The sequence below is a fragment of the Haemaphysalis longicornis genome, unplaced genomic scaffold (assembly GCF_048455015.1).
Source record: "Haemaphysalis longicornis isolate Haplotype H1 unplaced genomic scaffold, Haemaphysalis longicornis Haplotype H1 scaffold_7, whole genome shotgun sequence".
NCBI lineage: Eukaryota > Metazoa > Arthropoda > Arachnida > Ixodida > Ixodidae > Haemaphysalis > Haemaphysalis longicornis.
Genome location: NW_027526422.1, coordinates 153,903,590 through 153,927,459, shown reverse-complemented (window position 1 = coordinate 153,927,459; position 23,870 = coordinate 153,903,590). Strand labels below are relative to the sequence as shown.

Below are 23,870 nucleotides of genomic sequence, written 5' to 3'. Positions count from 1 at the left end.
TTGTATATATCATAGTTGTAAAAAAAATATCAAAATCAAAATTTTTGTCAAGTTGTCGAAAAAAATGATAAAAAAGGAGTTGTGTATATCAAACCACCGGTAGTAGAAAAACATTAGAATATACATTTTGTAGGGAAAGATTTCAAAAACACGCCCTAGAAAAAATGTCGACTTGCGCAGAACAGTTTGTCAGATATTAAAAAAAATGATAGCACGCACGGTGCTCGGGTCTTGCGGTGAAGCCCAACCTCCAATTCAAAATGTGCAATTTCGGGTGGTTCCCTGGAATAAATCTGGTGGTTTGACATTATCAGAGGCACCAATTTGCCCCCCCATAACGTAAAAACATCTTGTTAATGACTGACTGCATTTACAGCGAGCACTATATTTGGGACAACAAGCACGCGATGCGGAAAAAAACATGCATGAAGTTGAAAACGGAATGTCGTGGCTGGTGCTTGTTGTCGTTCACGGTCAGTTATCCCTCAAAACATCAAGCTGAGCTTTATTATCATCTTCTTACTCGTAATTGTAGCCTTGCTCGCAAAAATAAGGTACGATAAGCTAGAATCAAGCACTGCGATCTTTGGCCGAGTAGCAGCTGCGCGATGAAAAAGATCAGCACAACGAGCCTCCTCTATTGCAGCGCCACCTCACATTTTTCAAATGAAACAGTACAAAAACTTATCGGAGACTCCGTCCGAATAGACAGTTCAACTAAGCAGCAACATCAGACACCCGGATATACCCTCGCATGGAAACGAAACTGGAAGGCAAACAGCTGGCAGAGTAAGGCCGGTTTGAAGCGCTGTCCTCGGTGGAACAGATATCTGGCGACTGGGTGTGATCTTTTGACTTGGATCTGAAGTTCTTATCGCACAAATCGGGTTAGGGTAGGGGGAAATCAGGAGCGCCGTGCTTTGTTAAAGGATCTGTCGCAGACGCTCCAGGCGCCATGGCAGGTAGCCTTGAAGTTGGGTAACTGCGTAGTAGCGCTAAATATGAATTTTGCGATGCAGAAACAAAACCGAAACTGTTGTAAACTGTTTGCGAATGGCGCTGGGGTAAGTATAACTACCACAGAACTTAGAACAATGTTCGCAAAGGCAATAAAACTGCCTAAAATCATAAAGTAGCTTTGCAACCAGGCACTGCTTGACATTTTCAGCCGATTTCTGGGATTATTACTGTCAGAGCGCGAACCTGACGATTGAAAATCCTTTGCTAGTTCACCATTCACGCCCTGATAGCAAAAAACAAACGCTGGTGCAGAGTAATTACGAGTGGCACACATTCTTCGTTGGAAGCAGTGACGCACGATGACCACGCCCCTTTTCCACACCCAGGTGATTCAAAAGCGTGTCAAAAATTACGTTTCCGTTGCAAAAATGAAAACAAAACTGGTTTTGAAAGGCCATTTTCTAATCTAACTCCGAACAGCTTTACTTGTTCGAGAAACGCCTGGAACGCTATGAAAAGGCGCTCCCAAAGTATCGATCAAATTGATCGATTTTGATAGGTGTGGTAGCGAAAGAGTTAAGCTAGCCAGGTTTCCCAACACAATAACATACAGTCATTGTTTTCATCGCAGCAGCATCCTATTCTCGCACGTGTATGCCTGGAAGCAGCGGCACGATGTCCAGGACCTGGTTCGTCAAGACGGAGCTACAGACAATCCGTACCCAGTTGAAATCGCGTGAATATGCTCTGCAGCTGGCGCGGTGCCATTATGTATGCATAGTGAGCAGCTGTCCTTGCAGTTTTCCTTCCTCAATTCTTCAAAGTCAAAAGCAAAAATAATGTTTTCGTGTTTAAACTTGAGCCCGCGTCATCCCATCTCAGTCGCGAGTACACAGTTACGATTAATGCAAGCGCGCAGTCATGGCTTGCCTACCAAGGTCAGTGGCCGCCGTGTCCACTCAGAGGATAAGAAAACGGCATTTCTGCTGCCCTAAGCGAGAGTGGGGGCTTCCGACAGCCTAGTAGTTACATGCAAGTAATCAGTTCTCGGTGGATATGCCTTGTTGCACAGCAATATGTTTTGCGACTGCATTTCTTCAAACCCCCCCCCCCCCCCCCCCTCCGGGTAACGCGCCCTTTACAAGCAGGTAAAAAGCAGAGAACCATTGGTATGCTTGTTATCCAAATAAACACGTCATTGATCGCCACACCTTTTCCTAAACATCGCATTATGCTGTGAATGAAGCCGATAATAAATGGGGCCATTTTTCTTGTTCTTCCGTGGTGGGTTGGGGCAGGTTTCGTCCCAACGAAGTCCCGCTTCCACAAAATTTTTCGCACGTCCCATCAATTTCGTTGTAAAGGGATTCGAGCGTATCTGTATATTGATACGTGGTTTATGAGATAAAGGTATACTACTGTACTTCTCCTTTCTGACGTATGTGTGTACTGTCTCATCTAGAAGCACACCTTTTTCGCGATTTTCACGTAACCATTTTGACATGATGGAAGACCAATTTCACGCACACACTGTGTGTCCAGAAATCGTACCGCAGCTTTTTTGGTCGACCAACCGTTCTATGGGGAAATGCATTAGTTTTCTGGCAGGACGCTTATCAGTCCCACTAAGAAAGCTTTCTTCCAGGGTGCCTAGCAAATTACTATATTAAAATTCCCCGACTTTTCCAGGTTTTCCCCGACAATTTCAGGTAAAACTCCCCGACTGCAGTAGATGTGGCGACTTATGTAAGAGCATTAGCATAGAACACAAAGCATTGTTTTATTCACAGGGCGCAAGCGTAAATTATTCACCACAAATTAGAGCTGCTGACACGAGTGTCTATCATTGCACAAGGTCTATGCAAACACAAATCTGTTCTTGCTGTCTAAGAGGGTCAGCCATTGCACAAGGGCTCTCGAAGCACACATCTTACTTTTTAATTAAGAGCGTCACTCTTTGCAGGAGACTGGCTTCTGTTGGCGATTATCTAAGCAGCCTACTTAGGTTCTTTTCCTCTAGTTCATTGACAACACCAGCCACACTTTTCTTGTTTTTCTCAACATCCGACTTAACTTGCACTTCTGTCTCCTTAATCCGTTCGGATTCGTCCAGTCTCGTTTACTAAAGGAGCACTTTTTTGCCAGTGACATCGTCACTGAGGGACTTCACTAGTGGAAGCACAACGCAAACACAGCTTCGATGGAAGGTGTTCAGACAGAAGATTGAGGACAGAAACCACAAAATCGCACACCCAGCGCGCACCCCTCGAGGTTGTAGACAAATGAGGTCTCCAGACAAACTTTCCCGGGCCAAACTTGCCAACCCTGGCCCTGCTACCTGCCCCACTGGCTTGGACTGGATTTGTCTGCATTGGCCGCTTGTTCCCTCTGCATTGATTTGGGTGAGCAGAGGAGTCCATACTCCATTCCAGGTAGAATTTATTCACTTCTCCCTCTATCAAGTTTTCAGGTCATCTTCCTGACTGGGTTGGTATTTTGACAATATCCGCTGACAATTCCCCGTTTTTTTTTTGTTTTTTTTTTCGGTAGATAACGTTTTCCCGACAGTTCCATGGTTTCCCCAGTTTTTCCCGGTCGCTAGACACCCTGCTTTTGCTATAAAGAATATACAATGCAATCACAGTACAATCCAATCACATGTCAGGTTCGCCGGGATGGCATTAGGAAGATCAGACCGGGGGCGATCGAAAAATTAGTAGCAACAAAATCGTATAATTTACATGAATGTTTAATTTAGTTAGAGCAGAGCAGGAACTGAACTGTTTCGTCCAAACTACTAACAAGCTACACCACTGGTCATCTGCTAAATCTTCGACGTGGCTGACGCCGCCATTTTCGGGAAGTCCTGGGAATACTTTCGAGCGTAACCATGTCCGCTCCCGCGACACTTCGCCAAGAGAACGCGACCGAGGGTTGTGTCAGGCATGGATGCATGGAACGGAGTGCAATTTTTCTTTACTATGCTGAACCGCCCCTCGCATTCAGCATTTCTGTGGTACTGATCCATTCCACTTGCGCGAATGGCCGTCCCGATGCTTTTTAAGCTCCTTACTGGTAACGATGTCAATTGGTGTTGAATTGGATTGTCAGGTAGCTGCGGTGGAATGTGGCCGGACAGGGGGAAAGGTTAGGCCAGACACGGGTGCATATTCGGGAGATTGTCGTTTCGGTCGTACAATCGTACAGAACCATTAAAATTCGGGAGTCTCCCGGACAATTCGGGAAACCTGGCAGGTATGCAATCACGCTGTCACGCCCAACTGGCACTCACCTGCTCCCAGTTCTGCGAACGCAGTGCGCACAGCGCCATGTTGGCGTACAGCTTGACCAGGAGCTGCGTGCTGAGCGGGTGGTCATCGCGGCACTGTCTGGGCGACAGCGCGCTCGTCAGGGCCCGGATAGCAGCGTTGTAGCACGAGGACGCCGCATGGTGGTCACCGACGTCGAACAGCCGGTTGCCGTTGCGGTGCGCGCGGCCGCACATCTGCACATAACACGTTTGAGCCAGAGCAACAGCTCGCACGCACATCCATCGCTGTGTAAGCAAAAATTCTTGCGGTTATGTACCGTACACACATTCTCTGCACTGAGGATAAAACTTAAAACTGGGCACACTTGTCTCCTCTACGACGACGCCACCTCCTCAATCGCTCGATCTTTCATTAGTAACACCCTGGCCTCTGTGTGATGTCGACCGTGTAGATTCATTGTCTTGTTTTTTTTTTAGGGGCGAAGCTCCTTAGGGCGTGGGTCTGTCCATCCTCGACGTATGTATGTAGCCACCTCTAGTTTAGATCTTGGATTGTTTACTAGATGGCGTGGCTACCTCTAGTTTAGTTTTTGGATTGTTTACTAGATGGCGGGGAGCGTTGTAATAAAATCCGTTCGCTGTTGGCACGCGCTCGGAGTCGCCCGATGGATAAGGCTGCAGATGTGCGAGCCCGCGAGGCAGAAGCGCTCCGTGAAGCTGCGCAACGCCGCCGCCAAGATCCTGCCGTACGAGAGCGGGAGGCCGAAGCGTGTCGTCTGGCTGCGCAACGCCGCCGCCAAGATCCCAGCGTTCCAGAACGAGAGGCCCAAGCGTCACGGCAACGGCGCGAGGACCCTGCCGTACGCGAAGCGGCACGGCTGCGGCGCGAAGAGGATCTCCAAAACGTCAGAGAACGGGAAGCGGCGAGAAAGCGCGCGTATCGGCAGGCAGACCCCGATGCAGTGAGAGCTCGTGAGGCGTCTGCAAAACGCATCAGGCGAGCTCAGCCCCAAGGTGCCGACGCGCGGTTTAAGCGAGACTTTCTAGACGTTACGTTCGGACACAGATGTAGTGGGCGTTGTTTCACTGAAGAGTCACGGTTTTACCGATGACTTCCCCTCAGGAGCTTCGCCCACTCATCATCATTCACCCCGTGGATATGCTGTGAATTTTTTTTAATTTTAAGAGAGGGCAGGAATGTTTGCCTCGAACTCCACTCTCCAACTGTTCAACAAGAGGCCCACAGGAGGCTCACCAGCTTCAACTTCACACCAAGATCAAATCACTTTTCCAGCCCTCACCTCCACCTCAGCACCGAGGGGGATCAAACAGCACAGAGCTCATCCCAACCACATTTCGCACCTAACATCACCGTGATCACGAGTAACTCAGCATCGTCTAAGCCTCTACACTTATGTTCCATTGCTTTGCCATCATGTCTCAAGCATGTGTACAAAAAAAATCAGACAAGATAGGTGATCAGTGCCACGATGTACATACACACCAAAGCAAAGATGTTCTTATTTAAAAATGTTCAATTTGCAGTGAATTTTTACCACCGCATTTATTCGCACAATGCTCTCACCTTTTAAGTTGTGCTTCTCCTTCGTGCAAACTTCCTGCATTTACTAGTGAAAAAGAGAAGCAGAAGAGTCACCCCTCGACCTATATTGCAGTCACTGGCAGTTGTCATCTGGCGACCGGGCAGCCCATCGAGCCCATCCAAACCCCAAAGGCACCATCGCCACCACCATCAATCAGACTCGATGCCATCTTTGTTTCGTTGCTTCTCTCGCTGTCGGCGAATGTGTGCGTGCTATTTTCTTCTTGCTCAAAATCAGTTTAGGCACTTGGTGCCAGTTTACAGCAGCGTTTAAAAGAAAAGTTGGGGGTTTTCCAAGGCCAATGACGTGTCCACCTTACGCCAGTTCGGTATCACCAAAAGAAGTGTTGCTAGCAGCATTAGCTGAAGGGGCAGCTCTCGGTATGCAACGCTCGAAAGGCCTCGTTTCATGGGCCCTGCTCTGTGCACCCGTGCTGCTGTACAAAGGGGCAAATTGTGTCCGCTAGCGTCGAGCGGTGTCTCTACGAATGGATACCCCAAGATGTTTGCTGACCACCTGCACAGACTGGCTGTCGCTCCGGTCTGCACACGAGTGTCCCATGCTTTGCACTCGCTTCACGATGACATGGTCTTGCGAGTGTTGAAGAAGTGCTGCATAAGCCATTCCCTGGACTGCACCGAGGACGACCTGGTGTGTGGGCGACAGCGAGCCAGAAGCAGTCGTCCGACGATGCTTCAGACAGGTTTAAATGAGTAATCTGAGACAAAACAAGTTATAGTCTCAATAAAACAATGGTTGGTACCTAATTATTTTTTTTTTTTTTCATTTTTTCGGCTACAAGGTAAGGGGGTCGACCTATATTCCGCCTCGACCTATATTCCGCATTATACGGTAGACAGGACACTAGCAAGTGTCCTGTGTACTTCTTTTTCGTCCGCGTCTCTTTTTCGCAAGTAAAATGCAGTCAGATACCAACTAGCCCAACTTTCTGCCTTAACTGCAAACTTCCTTTTCTAATCCCTCCAGAACTGATTTCTCGCACCTCCTCCAAACCCTATATTAATTCACATTTGCCGCATCTAAAGTCGTCAGCAATGCCAGGTCATGAAGATGAGTACGAAGGGCATATAGAGCCTCTCACGTTTGCAACACTAATAGGCCATGTAGATCACCTTCGAAGGAGGGCATCCCCTTCCAATGAAGCCCCCCCCCCCTCTTTTTTTATCCGTGTTTACATCCCTTCAGAAGCACGTTTTTACACATGAAATATTTTCATTTAATTCGCCGTGCACCATTTCCGATAACCAAGGCCTCATTCTTACACTTCTCGGTGCAATGCGGACAACAGACACGGTCACATGCTGGCTAAAGAGCTCCAACAGCTATTTTACAGCGTCCATGCAGACAAAACGCACGTTCAATAAAAAGACTGCCTCGTAGCGAAAACAATGACATCAACTTTATTGCAAACTTCAATCAAACAATGGAAATATTAGGGAAACCAATGGGAGCAGTGGCAAATCTCCAGAAACTCTACGGGGATTTCTTTACGACGTCACAGAACCATGTTTGCGCAATTAACTGCTGCCAACCCAAGCCGCCGCCAGGAACACGACTGGGTGATTGTAGTGGGGCCTCTGGTTCAGTTTGATTGCATTTGTTCAGCACTAACGTGCAGTTCACACAGCTGATAACCGCGTTTTTAGCACTAACCCACCACATTGTCACCACTGCCCACATTACGTCACCACAGCTGCAGTAAGAAACTTGAAAGTTCTTCCCTCGAGTTTCTTTAGTAACGTCCTTCATGGCTTGAATGGAGCTGCTGGCCAAGTTACCACATGGGCTTGCCAGTGTTTAGAATGATCAGCACCTCACTACAAGCCTCGCCAATGAGTATTTGATTAGTGCCTAATGTCGTATTATATTGAGAAAAAACTTCTTTTCGGCTCGTCAATTTTACACTTTCACGCAAGGCTTACATGCGTTAGGCATCCTCGCATAGCTTAGATGTCACACGAAAAAGCCAACCCAAGACAAGGCATGGCATGCCATGCAACTGGAAATTTTGCTTTCCGTATGGCAGAGCCAGCTTTTGCTCCATTACGCGCAACTTTCGAGTAACCGAATACCTTGAACGGTAAAACGGTGCTCCGAATCATGTCAAGCAGCCAACACTATTCGCAAAATGTTTGAAGCTTCGAATGTCCTTGATGCCAAGCATACTGGCATCAAGCAAACTGGTAGCAATAATACTTGAACTGCATTGCATTGACGTGGCACAGCTCTTGCTGCCACTTTGGCAACTGTTTGCAGCGAAAATGCAGTCTACATCATTCTCTTCACGCCTGCTGGCTACCGTGCACCCAAACACTGTCACTTTGCCTTGCAGTGAAAGAAAAGGGCGCGTGAAATATATTCCCCCTTTGCTACTGTTGCAAACAAATGAGAATGGGTAACCTCTATAGCAATAACAACTCCGTTTAAAGGTCTTACGAGCGGACGTGGCAAGTACAACTATTTTTGTTGTTTACGGGCCAAATTTATTCAAATTATGAGATTTTATGTATTTAACTAACCTAATAACAAAACTTAAATCAGATTAAAGATCTCTTCTATGCTTTTTGAGTTACCTGACTAATTACCTTCACAAAGCCACTCCAGGAAGATTAATTAACTAATTAGGCAAGAACTCAACAACATTTTTATCTCAGCATGACCAGGAAGGTCTATTCTCTGCAAAGGAAGCTATTTGATCGTTGCTTTATTTCTAGGGTTGCCACCTTCCCCCGAAAAAAAAAAAAAAAAAAAACGGTGTACAATTTGCGTTGAAAAAAAGACGCCATGTTTTTGACATGCAGTGCCATTTATTGTAGCGTTTTCTTAGAGAGGAATCAACATAACCTTTGTACTGAAATTGATTGAGAGCTCGGTTATTGCTCTGTATGCGCTTCACTGAAAAGTAACCAATTTGCTGACTGCGGAGGCAGCATTTTGTTGTTTTGTTCCTCCCTTAGGTCCCCCTCCATCTCAGGCAGCGCGCTCGCCCGCATATTTTCTCTGCTCGCATGTCTTTGCACAGCTTCCGGACACATCTTTACCGTCTTCGTTGCTGAATTGACGCTTATAAGACGCCAAAACGGGCATAACTACTGCACGAGGGCCAAAAAAACGGCCAATGACGGCCGGTTTCAAGTATGGACCGGGAACCGGCCCGCTGTTTAAGAAACCGGTCGGGCTGGTCCAAAACCGGGCAGGTGACAACCCTAGAAATAAACTTTAGGTATCCAAAAAGAAAGAAAAGTTTCCCTTTCTTTTTGACATGAAACTATTTCCGATTTCGAAAGGAAGGTGAAACTTTTCTTGTTCTTTCTTTATGCCTAAAGAATATAACGCAATAATCTAATAGCTTCCCTGCACAGAATCGACATTTCTGATCACACTGACTTAAACGTAATTAGTTAATAATGCTGATTGCAAGTTTCAGGTAATTAGTCCTCTAACTTCAAAAAGTATAGATGGTATTTTTGCAAACTGATTTCAGTTTGATTTCATGACCTCATCAAACTAACCTGTGCATTACTATCGGGGGCGCTTTAGAGTCGTGCAAATGCAGCACTGTCTTTCAACAAAATTTTCAGCAAACAGAGCAGAGAGGCAACCAGCCGATTTTTTTATTCTCCGCTCCTGTAATAGCCCGAACAGGGCTCACAGTTAGACGCACGAATGAAGTGAATGAATGAATAAACGAATGAAATGAGTGGGCCGGAACCGTGCGGGCCTGCCTCACCTCCACGAGCGTTTCGAAGTCCAACCGCTTGAAATCCCGCCGCCGGTAGCCCTGCAGCTCGTTCACGTCACCCTCCAGCTGGACAAAGTTGAGCAGCGTGACCTCGTAGAGGAGCGTGGCAGCCGGCGGAATGCGGGGCGGGCAGCCCAGGGCGCCAAAAGCGTACTCGGGCGACACCAGCACCCGGCACTGCTCGTCTTTGCGCATGCCCATCAGCGCCAGGGCCAGGCCGCGCACCAGCACGGTGTCCATGCTGTCAAAGTGGAGAGGGGGAGAGAAGAACCGTCGATCCTTTCCTTAACGAAAGTTGCGAGGAGAAGCGCGAAAGCTAAAAGTGCCTCCAACCTTCACTGAAAGTCAGTCCAATTGATCGTCAAACTATCGAAGAACGGACCTACACGACGATTTTTCGTGCACTAAGTAAACACATCTGCAAACGATCAAAACGCATACCGATACGTAGTTTACGAGATAAAGGTGTACACCATTGTTCTCCTTCTTCACGACCGATCCGTGTATACTGTCCTATCTACAATCGTTCCTTTTCCTCTATTTCCAAGCACTAACCGTTTTGACACAGTGGAAGGCCGATTTCACGTCTGCGCTGTGTGTCCAGAGATGATCTTATCACATCTCTTGTGCCAGCCAAACGGTCATGGGGAAATGCATTAGCTTTTTTTGACAAGATGCCACTGGTCCCACAAGAAATTTGCTTTCACTTTAAAAACGAGCTGCATTAAAGGCAGCTTCGCCACAAGCTGGAAAACATTCACTCGGTCTACCATATTTACTTCATTCTAATGCACACCCTTTTACAAGGAAAATATATCCCAAAACGGCATGCGAGTTATAATTGTGCTCACAATGCTTTAATCTACCGGACATATGGGCCAACTTGCTTTGAAGCTTTTCTGCCCCTCTATCCCTTTCAATGACGTACATATATGTCATCGCTTGTGTGTTTAAAAAGCACACCTTTATCGATTATTTCTCTCACTTGGCATGTGCTGCTGCCACAATGCGGAAATATGTGAAGATTCTTTCTTGCACCGATGACTCTTCCCTTTTCTTCCTTTACGCTTCACTACAGGGGTGCGCCGGCTTTCGCTTGCGCATCCGGTCACGTGCGAGCTCGCAGCGGCTAGTTTTGATTTCATCCTCCGAGAGCCTCCCACTTCTTGTGCCCACAAAACGGATGCACTTCTTGCACTCCTCCCCAAGCTTCTTGCGCTCGTGAAACTTTTTTAGAACTCTTTTTTTTTTAGCCACGTGTATGAAACGCACAAACAATTTTTTGACACTGCATCGTCACCTTAAAAAAATTACGGCATTTTTTTCCCGAAATAGATTTGTCTAAAAAATTTTAAATCAGCAATAAAAAAAATCGACCTCCGGGGATCACATTTGGCAAAAAAATTTGATGCTCAAAGGTTTAAACCTTTTGGTTAACCCTGCCAAACCATTTGGGTTGGAAGGGTTAAACCCTACCACGACGTTGGGTTGGTGAGCCAGGCAATGGTTCACTATACATGCAGGAGAACGGTCTGCCTTGATGCTTGGCAGTAGTGTTTGTAATCCCAATGCAACAGGGGCTTCATGGATTGCAGCCACGGGATTCAACAACTCTGCTAGTTCACATGCGTGAGATGTGCCTAGTTTTCTTTGTATTGGTAGCACCATTAGTAACAACAAGTACCGAGCGTTCTCATTACGTTTTTCCTAATACAAGCTACACGAGTATTTGAAAGGAGATTTAAGCTGAATAGCCTTCGAAATTTGTAATGTCATTCGAACTGGAAGGAGTTCCGCCAATCTAAACGACGATTCTCAAAGGCAGCTGAATGATTCTGCATTCACCCGCCATGCTTTGGTGCCGCCACCGCTGCCCAATTTCGTTCTCACAACTTGGCGAAAAAATTTCAATGTCAGACGAAAACAAAAAAAAAAGCTAAAATTGTTCATAACCTTTGTAAACAAGCACAACATGCACAAAATAGGCATTTTTTTCCCCTTTTTCCTTGCAGCGCCGCTGTTGAGAGCACCAACATAGATTGTAAACAAAAACAAAACCTTTTTCGTACCAAGTTTTACTTGTAAACAATTATTTTGTAAATGGCACGCAGAAACTGCGTGCGAGTAGAAAACGCTCGCGTTTTAAAAGCCTCCGAGATTCTCAAAGGTCAGTTGTCGTGCTCCCTTGACTCGCATTCCTTTCCAACCAAATGCCTTTGAAAAACGTCGTGTAACCAGCTCACAGGTGTCATTCGAGTCAAATCACATTCGATTCAGAGACCTTCAAAACATTCATGTAGCGTGGTGCGAGGTGAGGCCCTCGTTTTGACGACGGCATGCAATGTGGCGGAAACATGCCCATGCAGTGCACGCGGCACAAATGCGGGCAGCGGGGGTTGCTGTGTGTGGTTGCCCCGAGAAGAAAGTAGTAGCAAACCACACCCACATGAAAATGGACTGCATATTCTTGCTGGAAATGAGCATTTCCAGCCACATTTCTAGCATAATTTTCCAGTGCCAGCTGTGAATATCAACTTCCCGCTGGTAGAGTAACCTTCCCAGCGAGAAATATCGATTTCCAGCCAGAACAGTTTTTTTTTTTTCTCTCTGGAAATTTGTGACCTGGCCGGAAAGGGTTTCCAGCTGGAGGCGGAATTCCCAATTCTGGCTGAAAAAGATATTTCCAGCCCCAGCCGAAGGTGCTCCTGGAAATGAGCGTTGTAGCACTTTTTTAACTTTCAAAATGCGTAACATAAAAAAGTGTGCTAATCGCTTTAATACGTAAGTAAAACACTTCAACAATAAGCGATCCCAAACTAAAAAGCAACAATGTCTTCAAAATTGTTTTAATTGTGCACGGACTACATTTTCGCGCGCCTGTGCCGGACGCCATTTCACACACCTAAAACGTGTTTGACCGCTCCCTGTTGGCGTACGTGCACTGTGCAGAGGCCCGGACGTGGCTGCAGCATGTTTTACGTCCTCTTTTGGGCTAAACTTTTGACAGTGTATTTAATTCTTTTCTCTACAGCGGTTTTGAGCGAGCTTTTGCTGTTCGTGGAAGACGTTGACAGGATCGCTCTCGCGTTATTCGCGTCACTTGTCGATAACAAAGTGAAATGCCCAGAAAACGATGTGGTGCAACAATGGACTGCATACCGTTCAACACTGATACTACCAAATATAGGTAAGTGCATATTCATATTGATTTTTTTAATCTGAGCTTGTAGATTTCTTCAGTGTGTAAAGCGAATCAAAATGCGTGCACGCTTATAGCCATAACGTAGTCTTGATCATTGCATCGACTTAGCACCACGTGTGGCGCTCTCGTAAAAACACTGCATTGGGCCTCGCTGAAGTTCGACTGGGTGGCCTGTGTACGTGAGTAGCTGTCGAAGACCTTAGTAGTGCGTTTCAGACGTCGGCGTGTATTTTAATAAACACGGCGTAATTAATGCACGAGCGGTGCGCCGCCGTCAACAATTGAAGTGCAGCAGACAGTCACATGTCATATTATGTTACGAGGTGAACTCGCTTTTTCCTCTGTTTTTTCTAGTATCTGTGAGGGAACGTCTACGTTGCAGAATGTGGTACACGAGGCTTGCAACCTAGAAGACTGCGGGTCGAAGGACCAAAAAGTGGAATCGAGAACTCTGGTAAGCAAGCACATAAAAAGATGGAAATGGTCTGATCGGCAGTTGTGCAAAGCTCACAAAATCACTTGATATCGCGGTTTCTCATGATGCTTTATTTTTCATAGGCTACCTGAATCATGGGAAACCTGGACCATTTACCCAAAGAAGGTGGAGATTCCGGCCCCTGCGGACGTTCTGGGTACACAAGTGACAAGGCTGAAAATATGTAATATACGGAACGACAATATAGTTTTAAATTTTCAATCTGGCCTCTGTGTTAGTGTTTCGGGGCACAAAAGCCCACACAGAAGTTCTTTTATTCGGAAATGCTGAAAGTGTTTTGGCGTCTACTACAAACTTCAGGTCAGAATGCTGTTCATAAAAATTAAATTTGGTATGTCTGCTACTGCAAAACTTGGCAAAAAAAACAAAAAGGTGATTTCTGGCTGGGAATGGAGAAGAATTCAGCATGAAAGAAGTGATTTCTCGCTGGAAGGTGGTGCACAATCCAGCAAGAAAACAATCAATTTCCAGCCAGAAAGCGTTGTAGAACCAGCAAGAATAAAGCAATTTCCAGCTGGTAAGCTACCACCATTCTGGCTGGAAATAACAGTATTTCCAGAAAAAAAAGGGTGATTTCCAGTTAGAAGTCGCATTTTTTCCTGCTGAGAATGGTGCGATTTCCAGCCAGCAGACGTGACATTTCTGGCACCCGACCGTGTTGTTAAGTAAATGCTCAACGAAGTTCGGTTTTTCCTCCCAAAGCGGCGCGCCCAGGCACTTGCTCCTTCGGCTTCAACCAAGCAGGTCGGGGGGCCCATGCGGCCCGCATTCGAAAGCAGCCTCACAACTGGTGTACACTGAAAAACTCTGGGTTCAAAGCGGTGCCGGATGAACAAACGCGCCCGTCAGGAGAGAAAGCGAGCGTTACTACCTGGCCCGGTGCGGCTGGTTCCTCAGCCAGGTGGAGTCGAAAGGCTCGGGGCTGTCCTCGCCCAGGTAGGCGTTGTAGTGGAAGATGACAAAGCTGCTCTCTTGAACACAAGGGCCCGTTCCTTCCTTGATCACCTGAGCGCACAGCAACCCCCGTGAAAATGGAAAAAGCATTTCTGGCAGGGATTCGTAATTCCCAGCTCCATTTCTGACTAGATTTATAGATTCCAGCTGGAATCCACCTCTGGTAATTTGAAAAAATGAAAATCTTAGTCTAGCTAGAGACAATTATTTCCAGCTTGCAGTTTTTTTCTTCTTCCAGCTGGACTGACAAATACTATTGATTGATTGAGTGTAGGGTTTAACGCGCCGACGCAACGCAGGCAACTGACAAATACTAGCTGGAAGTACCAGACGGAACAAAATTTCAATCCAGCTAAAATGAGCTAGAAACTGAGTTTATAGCTAAAAATTATCCCTATTTCTAGCTAGCACAAATTTCTGGTTCAATAATCCAGCTAGAAAAAAATATGTTCACCCGGGAAGGCAATAACGCACTCGGTTTAGCTCTCAGGGGCCCTTCCATTAAAAGTATTGGCAAAAGCAGATCCTAAGCATGGAATGTTTTTTTTTTCCAGGACAATCACGCCGCGATAAACTACCACGGGTACCCTATCAGTTCATTTATTTTATGTATTTATCATAGCATCTGCTGTACCCAGAAAGTGTAGGCATACAGAAAACATGCCAACAGAAATATGATTTAAATTATTACACACAAGCTAAAACCAAGCATGACCACAGAGAACACGTTGCAAACACGAGAACGCATCATCAGACATAACTGACACAACATCATTCGGCAACTTATCCTATTCACTTATGGAAGCCACCAGTTCATGTATTCATTCGCAGTTTGTGCGAACTGTTGGTATGGCCTCTAATAACCCAGTTTAGTGATCTTAGTGAGCTGAAGCGCGAGTGAAACTGTGAGCTGGCGGCAAAGCGGCATCCCTTGCTAAACCAATGCCGAGTACCGTATTTTTGCGCGTATAGCCTGCCCCTGCATATAATCCGCACCCCCACTTTCCGCCCACCGGGAAAGAAAAAAAAATCCTCATGTATTGCCTGCACATTTGATACAAGAAAGGCTGCACCAAAGCTAGTGTTCAAGCAACACATCACATACTATGTTGACAGACCCTGACTGCAAGGCAAAAGTCACAATTCACAATTAAAATTTGCAGTGTCTAGAGTTACATACGACGTAACCCAAAATTGAAAACTAAAGTTACGTCCGACAAGAGTCCTGGTCCGACGGAACTTCGGCCAATGTTTTGAGTTACGTACGGCGTAACGTAAAGCACAAAAAAATTGGCAGCTAACGGCACCAAATACCGTGACACTCTAAATGTGTAATCCATACGCAACATTGAGGTTCCTAGATTATCAGTCGTGGATCATCGGCGAACTGCCCGAGACGCGATCCGACGTGTTTGATTTTCCCATGTATTCCTATCGGACTTCTGGTCCGAACGCAGTCCTTGGATCGCCTGCAGACCGTCCAGGACTGGGAAATTGAGTCGACCAATTACTGAAATGGTCGCTTGTAAGATACGCGACGTCAAACTCGAAAACACAAATGTTGCTGCTTTACGGCAAAACCGGTTCGGAATCAGTAAACCATAGGTAACATGTTCGACAGCGCCGGTTCACCGTCAGTCGAGTGGCCAGGAGCGTGATATAAGCGCCCACCCTACTGCAAAGATCTGGGTTCGAACCCCAGCTCGGTTGATGAAGTTTTTTTTTTTTTTTTTTAATTAAAAGATTCAAATTTTTCTGTACTAGTCCACGTACATTTCTTTCCATATCCAACACATGCAAGCAAAGGAGAAGACGGGAATTAACAAAATAGAACCTCCTTACTTTTTTCATTAGTCAGCCAGTAAAATTTATCGACATTTCTTTTTTTTTTCTGTGAAGAAAAAAATGACTGCCAGGACATTCGCTTTATTACCGCTAATGAATTATTTATTATTAGGGGTAGGTTATTGGTCGATTAACCTTTCAATTAATCGATTAATGCTTTAGCCACGATTAATTGTTTTAACCGGTTTAAGCTGGTGAGAAAACTCAATAATATTTCATCAATAACTCTTAAACTTCCTACACGAAGTCGACTGTTCGTGTACCTCTGAACTCGTATATCTTCATTCCACACGGCAAAATTTTGAATAAAAACTACAAATATACACAGAAAACGAGTGGGCCATATTATACCATTTGATTTGATTGATTGTGGGGTTTAACGCGCCGACGCAACGCAGGCGATGAGGCGCGCCGTAGTGGAGGGCTCCGGATTAATTCTGACCACCTGGGGATCTTTATCGTGCGCCGAAATCTCGTACACACGGGCGTTTTTGCTTTTCGCCTCCATCAGAAAAGCAGCCGCCGCGGCCGGGAATCGAACCCGCGACCTCGTGCTCAGCAGCGCAACGCCTTAGCCACTGAGCCACCGCGGCGGGTATATTATACCATTTCACAGTTGCATAAACTATTTCTGTAGTAAGCAAGGCGCGATTAATCGGCGCCATCTGCAGTCACGGCGGGTGCTGATGTTCCCGATTCTAGAAACGTGTGTGACGAATGAGCTGAGAAGCGTCTCGCCCACATCATGCGCTGTGACGATGACCTAAATGTGTGTGAACAAGTGTATGAGCATATTGATCTTATTTCTGCTACTACATAATTATTTTTGATCATTTGTTCTTCCAAACCAACACAACCGAATAATCGATGCATAAAGACAGCTGATTAATTGGGTTAAAATATTAACCGATGCCTATACCCTATTAATTACATTTGTTAAAAGACTATTGGACCACGTAAATTTGTTTTCGGCAAACTGCAGATGCTACAAACTGGCACTGCGCCTCTGCACGAGGTCCAATTTTGTTAATTCCTGTCTCCTCCTTCGCTTACATGTGTTGGATATGGAAAAAAGTGTACGTAGACTAGTACAGAAAAATGTTAATCCTTTAATTAAAAAAAAACTCCATCAACCCAGCTGGGATTCGAACCCACATCGCTGCAGTAGTGTGGGCGCTTATATCACGCTCCTGACCACTCAACCGACGAGGAGTCGGCGCTGTCGAACGTTACCTATGCTTTACTCATTCTGAACCGGTTTGGGCGTAAAGCAGCAGCATTTGTGTTTCCGAATTTGACGTAATTTATCGTACAAGCGACCATTTCAATCATGTTGCATATAGATTACACATGTAGAGAGCGTCACGGTAACCGGTGCCGTTAGCTGTAATTTTTGTTTTTGTGCTTTACGGACGTAACTCAAAACATTGGCCTAAAGTTCCGTCGGACGTAACTCCAGTTTTCAATCCTGGGTTCCGTCGGACGTAAGCCTAGAAACTGGCTTATTAAAGTTCCGTCGGACGTAACTATAGTTTTCAATTCTGGGTTCCATCGGACGTAACTCTAGTTTTCAATTTTGGCTTCCGTCGGACGCAACTCTAGGCACTGCGATTAAACTTTAGTTGTTGATAGAGTGCGCTCATCCTTGTTTTTTCTTCCTTGCCCTTATACGCTGTGCACAATCGCTGCCATGGAAGGCTTAGTCGTGTTACTGCATCTGCGTAGGAGCTTCATGGCCCAACACGCATTGCCGTCAAGCTGCACTAAGGGGAAAAAAAACCTGCGTATTATCCGCACCCCTACTTTGCCACAGAAATTTTCACATTTTTAAATACGGTAGGTCTCTTAGTGCCAATGGTTTTGTCTGACAACCACCCTTCCGGGCTGTAAAAAGTATGCTTGCATCAATGTGTGCATAACGAGCGAATGCTGCTAAAGTGAACTTAGGCTTGCCAAAGCCACTGCAAGGTTGCCACGCCCTATAGGGCATGGCATTACTACACGAAAATATAGCACCCCCCCCCCCCCTTAAAAATAAACCTGATATCCTTTATGCACAATTATTACCGTCCCAGAATTTGAATACAATGTTCTTTTTTTTTCCCGCAGATTGTATGTAAACTGAAACTCAGCAGCACAACAGTCTGCTGACAAAGAGCTACACATGAACTGTCTCAACAGGCAAAGCAACAAGTGCCAAGAACTTTGAAGCGACAATCGGGCATATTTTGCCTAAATATCATTTCCTCAATCGTCACTGAGAACTTTGACGCAAACGATTGGCACCAGCTTGTCAACCCAATCAACCTACGTGTGAAATTAAGGAAGCCTGGGCCCGCATGCAATGGGGCATCGTAAGTGTTCTGGAGGGTTAAATTTTCGTGGTCTATTGAGATTCACTGCAAGTGCTGCCAATCGCACGAGGCAGCTTGAGAAATCAATCACAATGGAAAAGTTCCAGGGTAAAATTTGGTCCAGCATGCCACAACGCCTTTTTTTCAAGCCTCCTCCCATATGCAATAAAAAATGTTTTACTGGTCTTATCCTACCACCAACAACGTGAACCAAGTACGCTGCTGGAACTGCCAACGTGAAACACTACCACGCAACAAAGCTTGCGCGCTTCCTGCAACTGCTGCATTCTCGACTAACTCACTCCCTCCCCTCGCCCACTTGGAATGAACGGGAGCAGCAAGAGACAGGCCTCCACAGCAAGGCGATGCAATGAGCAACGGGATGAAGGCTTCAAATAGGCAGTCAAGGGCAGCGCAACGGCTGTCACCGTGTTCGCATGTTGCGACACATTAACGTAGCGGCTATGAATACGAGCGGGTTGTCACGTTTTTTCCCATTTAACATGGTCACTTGCCAGCCTGGCAGAAGCTCAAAATTCTCCGCTAGGCTCAAAGCCATTTGGGACAGAGCAAGAATGCTGACCAACCCAACTGCCTCTGAAAGAATTCTCAACACGAGACAAACGGACCAATCAAAGGCGACAATCCAACCATACAAGGCAATCGCACAGGGGACAACACGACAGTTCTCTCTAAAGTAATGATGAGGAGGCAAAGCATGCCCGAACAGGCTGCGAAGTGTGGTGCGGCAGCCATCACGTTGTGCTAGCAGTGCATTGACAACTCACTGTTTTGCTGCAATTTTTTGTTTTATTATTGTTTGTTTCGAATCACTTTATCCCAGGGGACCCTGGCCCCATAAAGGGCTCACAGTGTGTCCCACAAGTTGATGTGTTTGGGGACACCTGCCAGCAGTCTCAACACTGGGGAATTATATTATTAAGCCAAAAGCAAAGACGCAACCTTTAAGGGGGCCGTGAAGACAAAATGCAAGTTTGATTCATTCAAAAGATTGCCTCTCTTAGAATCACGCTGACAGCACTTTTAATGTAAACTTCACTCAATATTAGCTGTATACATAGCTTGCACATGACGTCTTCACAACCTTTTCTTGTGACCCACTTCTAGCTTTTTCAGCGCTCCCAAAGATAAGAGCACCAGATAAGTGTGCAGCCTTTCACCGTGCTTGAGGGTCATAAACATGGCAGCTACGTTGACGTCAGTGCAAACCATCTATAATAAGGGAAAAAAGGGAACGGTTATGCTACGCACCAACTCATTTCCCGTAACAGAAGCTATGATGTCATACAAGCCAGCTCTGCAATTGGCAGAGGCCGGCAAAAGCAAACGCAAATTAGGCAGAGCTTATAAAAGCTTGCCGAACGAGCCATTTGCGCTTTAATTTAGGGCACATTCTTTTCATATCAGTAAGAATGGTGGGACAAACAGTGGAAGTTACAAAAGCACGCGTAAACATAGAAGTACCGATGCGTACTTCTGTTGGTACCGCGCGCACTATGCAATTGGTTTAGATGCACAGCATTGCAGAACTTTGGAGTTGTCTCAGACAACACTGGCCGATTGACGCAAGTCTTATGCGCCCATATATTTGTCAAGCGAGCACCATGTTTCACGAAGCGATTATTTTCTCCAAGAACAAAAACAGCCAGGTTTAAATATGGTCACAGGCTTGCCGCGGTGTGGTGGCGCCATCTAGGTTGACAAACAGTAAGCAAGTCTGCGCTCTACACCAAGTTTAGCTGGAAGACCTGTTCTTATGATGCCATTACAAACGTCGTTCAAACACACGTTTTGGCACAAGAATCACAAGTTTAGCTTAAATTGATTGATTTCACGGTGAATAAAGCATCGTGTACTTCCGAACCAGCGCTGGCAGTGGCGCCCCTAGCAGAGTATGCAGCGGCTACCGTCACGTCTCTAACCCTAAGCTGCTTTGCATTATCGTGCGGCGAGCCGCAGGTGTTGCCATTCGTTGCGCGATCCCGGAGAGGAGAAGAGCTTCGGAGAGGAGAGGAGGAATGCCAGAGAGGAGAGTCGGAGAGGAGAGGAGGAATGCCTCGCATACTACTCAGGGTTCCCCTACGGGAAAATGACGACAGTGGTTGAACGCAAAGCTATCTCGTGATGGATTTTTTGGTTGTCCAATCCAGGGGCATCCTGCCCCAATTATCATCAGCGGTGCCTGGCCAGGCATGCGCAGTGGGGGTGTGGTACTCAGGGTTCCCCTACGGGAAGATGGCGACAGTGGTTGAACGCGAAGCTATCTTTATCTCGTGATGGATTCTTTGGTTGGCCAATCCCTAGGGGCATCCTGCCCCAATCATCATCAGTGGTGCCTGGCCAGGCATGCGCAGTGGGTGTGCGGACGGCGGACAACGACAAGGGAGGGAGGGACATAGCCCCGAGCATGAGATGCTCCGCATCTAAAAGAAAAAAATTTGTGCCGCCGCTGTAAAGTTAAGCTGCTCTCAACGCTGCTGCACGGGGAATTTTTTTTTTTGAATGGCCACCCCCATTGTTCCACTTGTTAACCCAACTCCCTTCCTTTCTTTTCTAAACGTTTTCACCAACAGACCGCCAGCGCACCGGTGTCACAATCAAGGAGGCTGTTGGCCACCGAGATCGGCGTTCGGTAACGGTAGTTAAATGGACGCCGACATCGAACGCCTGCGCGAGGACGCATGGGCAACTATCCCCGCCATGGCTAATGCGGAAGTAGTAAATGCGATGCATATGCAAGGCAATATGAGGCTTCGGGTGTCTAGACTACTGCGGGTCTGTGCTGCCCGCTCGGAACGCTACGCGCGTGCGACCTAGATACAGGAACGTTAGAAACGCAGTTTCATTTGGTTTCGCACGTAACGTGGTTTGCTAGCTCTCAAATAAAAGAGAAACGGATACGCCTAGAACGCTTGTAATGCGACATTCAGCAGGACCGGATTAAGGTATATACGGACGGCTCCAGCCGAAAAGCTCGAAGGGAGACGAACTCGTTCACCTCATGGCGGTTGGTAGGCCTACCATCGGATCGTGACTAACGTCGGCGAGGGAAAAAAAAAAACACCCCGCAACACACTCACCTGCTTTAGAACGCCTCCGTCGTCGGTGACCAGTTCCATCGCCATAGCGCAGTTCACTGGAACAAGGAGTCAAGGAGTACAACCCTTCATAGATGCGACGCTCTGATAACGAACTTCACCCCCGACGCCGTACATAGTACAGATGAACAACGGGACCTTGTTAACCCTAATCTCTTCGTCGGGAAAACTATCAATGCCCGGAACGCGCCGATTAATCCGCGTGCCCCTACCTGTGCTCCGCTGAAACGGGTGCGACAAGAATTCGTGGCAGCAGTGGATTAACAGTTGCGCGTTGCTAAAAACGCCAAGGCTAAACTATACACCACGCCGGCACGAACCACCCGCTAGAACCCCTTCTCCGTTCCCGCTGCGTGCTCAACTTCTCGCAAGTCCTCCTCAAGCGCTGCGGTGGTATTGGCCGAGATGAGTCACGTGACGACAGAGAGCTGTGCAGGAAAGCCGCACCCTGCGGGGCGAGCGACTCGTCGTCTCAGCATGAGCTCTGGTACCTGCGTTCCGATTACTTCGCCGTAACGCCAACATCACACTTAGCGTCTCTGGTACCAGCACCCCATCGTGGAGCCTTTTACGTGCGAAAGCATTCGCGGGCGTCGTTAATTGCACACCGATCGACGCTGCGGGGAACACGTGGGATTCAGCCTGGTTGAGGTGTCGGGCAAAGACTCAAGGTCTCGCCGTTCTGTTTGTCGCTTACAGGGAAATTTACGGAAGAAAAAGCAGGCCTGGGAGATAGATACGAAAGTCAGGTCCTACCCCCCTCCCTCAAAGTGACTGCGTATCTTATCGTACGTTACGTACACCCTAGCGTCACTAAATAAAGGCTTATTTAGTGACGCTAGTACACCCCAAAAACACGCGAGTTGGCCCCTATTCCTTCCGCAAAACGACTGGCAAATTCGTCAAAATACACTAAAAGCATTCCTCCACTTGTATTAGCCACAAAGTATTGTTCCCTCGAAGGCTTCAATGTGCCTACTGCTTCAAGTATTAAAAAAATGTGCCCCGCCCCCCTTTCCCCGTCATGACCAGAGGTCCTGCCTTTCGAATAAAAAGTTCTTCTTGGCCCTCTATCAAAATGTCACAAAATGTGCAGCAGACCGTACAGCCATAGCCCCCTGTATAACGCCTTTACAGGAGGCTATGTTACAGCCAGTTTCATTTAAGTGGAAGCCTCGCCAAAGGTAACACCAGTACATCATTATGGCCAAAGGACCATACTCTAGTTATGGCCGAGGTTAAATCTTCCATTTAATTCAAATGCTTTCTTGTCAAATTACAAATCGCCAAAATGTTGTTCCAGGTTTACAGAACTGTGCACATAGAAACACAACAGAGGAAGGTTATCCCCACCACTTTTTTTAAGGAAGACTGCACAAACTACCACAGAACATTCAAGGGCACGGTAGATCTGCTGAATGTTACTTTAAGCGTTGACGCTGGTTTATACGGCGAAAATTCAAGGGCTTTTCAATGCTCTTCGTGTGGATTTTCACAGGCCACACAGTCTGTTTGAAATACCGTTTAATTTCACAGACCACGCAGACTGTTTGAAATACTATTTAATAATACCAATGTTCAGAGAACGATAGGGACTTGAAATGACGAGAAATCGTCAAAAATGGCAACGCTGATGGCAGAAACATTTCCTCGCAGCAACTTCTCTTCAGACAAGCCCCTTGTCAAAATGATGGCTGCAGTGACCCTTCCTTCTTCTATGATTTCTCATAGTCATTTGTTAGAGCTATACGAATAAGCCCTTTTGGGGTGTTACAAGCTTTCATTCACTAAAAACCAACCAAGCAACACTCACTTAGTCCTTGCATACCCTCATTTAAAAGAAAAATTCATGAAGTTCAAGGTCTTTCAACAGTCAGCAAGAATTATCGGATTTTCAAGGCCTTGAAAACAAGGGTTTTTAAGGGCCCACACAAACAATATGCAACATTAACATCATCTGAATCCTAAACTGCGTATAAACTCATTCGTTCAAGCAATTGCGCTGCTGTTTCCTTGACATCACATAACTTCGGCTCAGCTCGTAAAGACGCTTAAATTTTGTTTTCATTCCTTGTGGCAAACTAGTCAACATGCGGCATTTGGGTCTCCCACCCACAAATATTTGTCCTGCGTTTAAAGGCACCACAAATATAATTGTAATAAAAAATCCCGGGCCACCTCCACTAATGTGAAACCTGGGGAAGGGCAAAGCATGCAGTGTATAAGTGTATTCAAAGATTGTAAGCATCTTACCACATGGTGTGCGCTGATTGGGCGCCGCAGAAGCACTGGTGGGAGGAGC

At 46.4% G+C, this 23,870-nt stretch overlaps 1 protein-coding gene and 1 long non-coding RNA gene across 3 annotated transcripts in view; one reads left to right on the top strand and one right to left on the bottom strand.

Annotated features, from left to right (window-relative positions):
* Positions 1 to 22,243, bottom strand: part of LOC144147153 (inactive peptidyl-prolyl cis-trans isomerase FKBP6-like) — a 41,473-nt gene extending 19,230 nt beyond the window's left edge. Inside the window, exons 1-5 of one of the 2 annotated variants that reach the window (XM_077679225.1) lie at positions 22,060 to 22,243; positions 21,551 to 21,606; positions 14,168 to 14,301; positions 9,587 to 9,839; positions 4,253 to 4,465 (exon numbers count right to left, since the gene is read on the bottom strand). In XM_077679225.1, coding sequence (XP_077535351.1) covers positions 4,253 to 4,465; positions 9,587 to 9,839; positions 14,168 to 14,301; positions 21,551 to 21,606; positions 22,060 to 22,093 — 690 coding nt within the window. In that variant the 5' untranslated portion in view covers positions 22,094 to 22,243. Of the gene's footprint in view, positions 1 to 4,252; positions 4,466 to 9,586; positions 9,840 to 14,167; positions 14,302 to 21,550; positions 21,607 to 21,780; positions 21,982 to 22,059 lie in introns of those variants that run through there. The other variant, XM_077679227.1, reaches the window with a different exon arrangement.
* Positions 12,551 to 13,470, top strand: LOC144147154 (uncharacterized). Its single transcript, XR_013317835.1, has 3 exons — positions 12,551 to 12,785; positions 13,155 to 13,254; positions 13,359 to 13,470. It is a non-coding gene; the product is annotated as an uncharacterized LOC144147154 (long non-coding RNA).
* Positions 22,244 to 23,870: the final 1,627 nt, after the last annotated feature.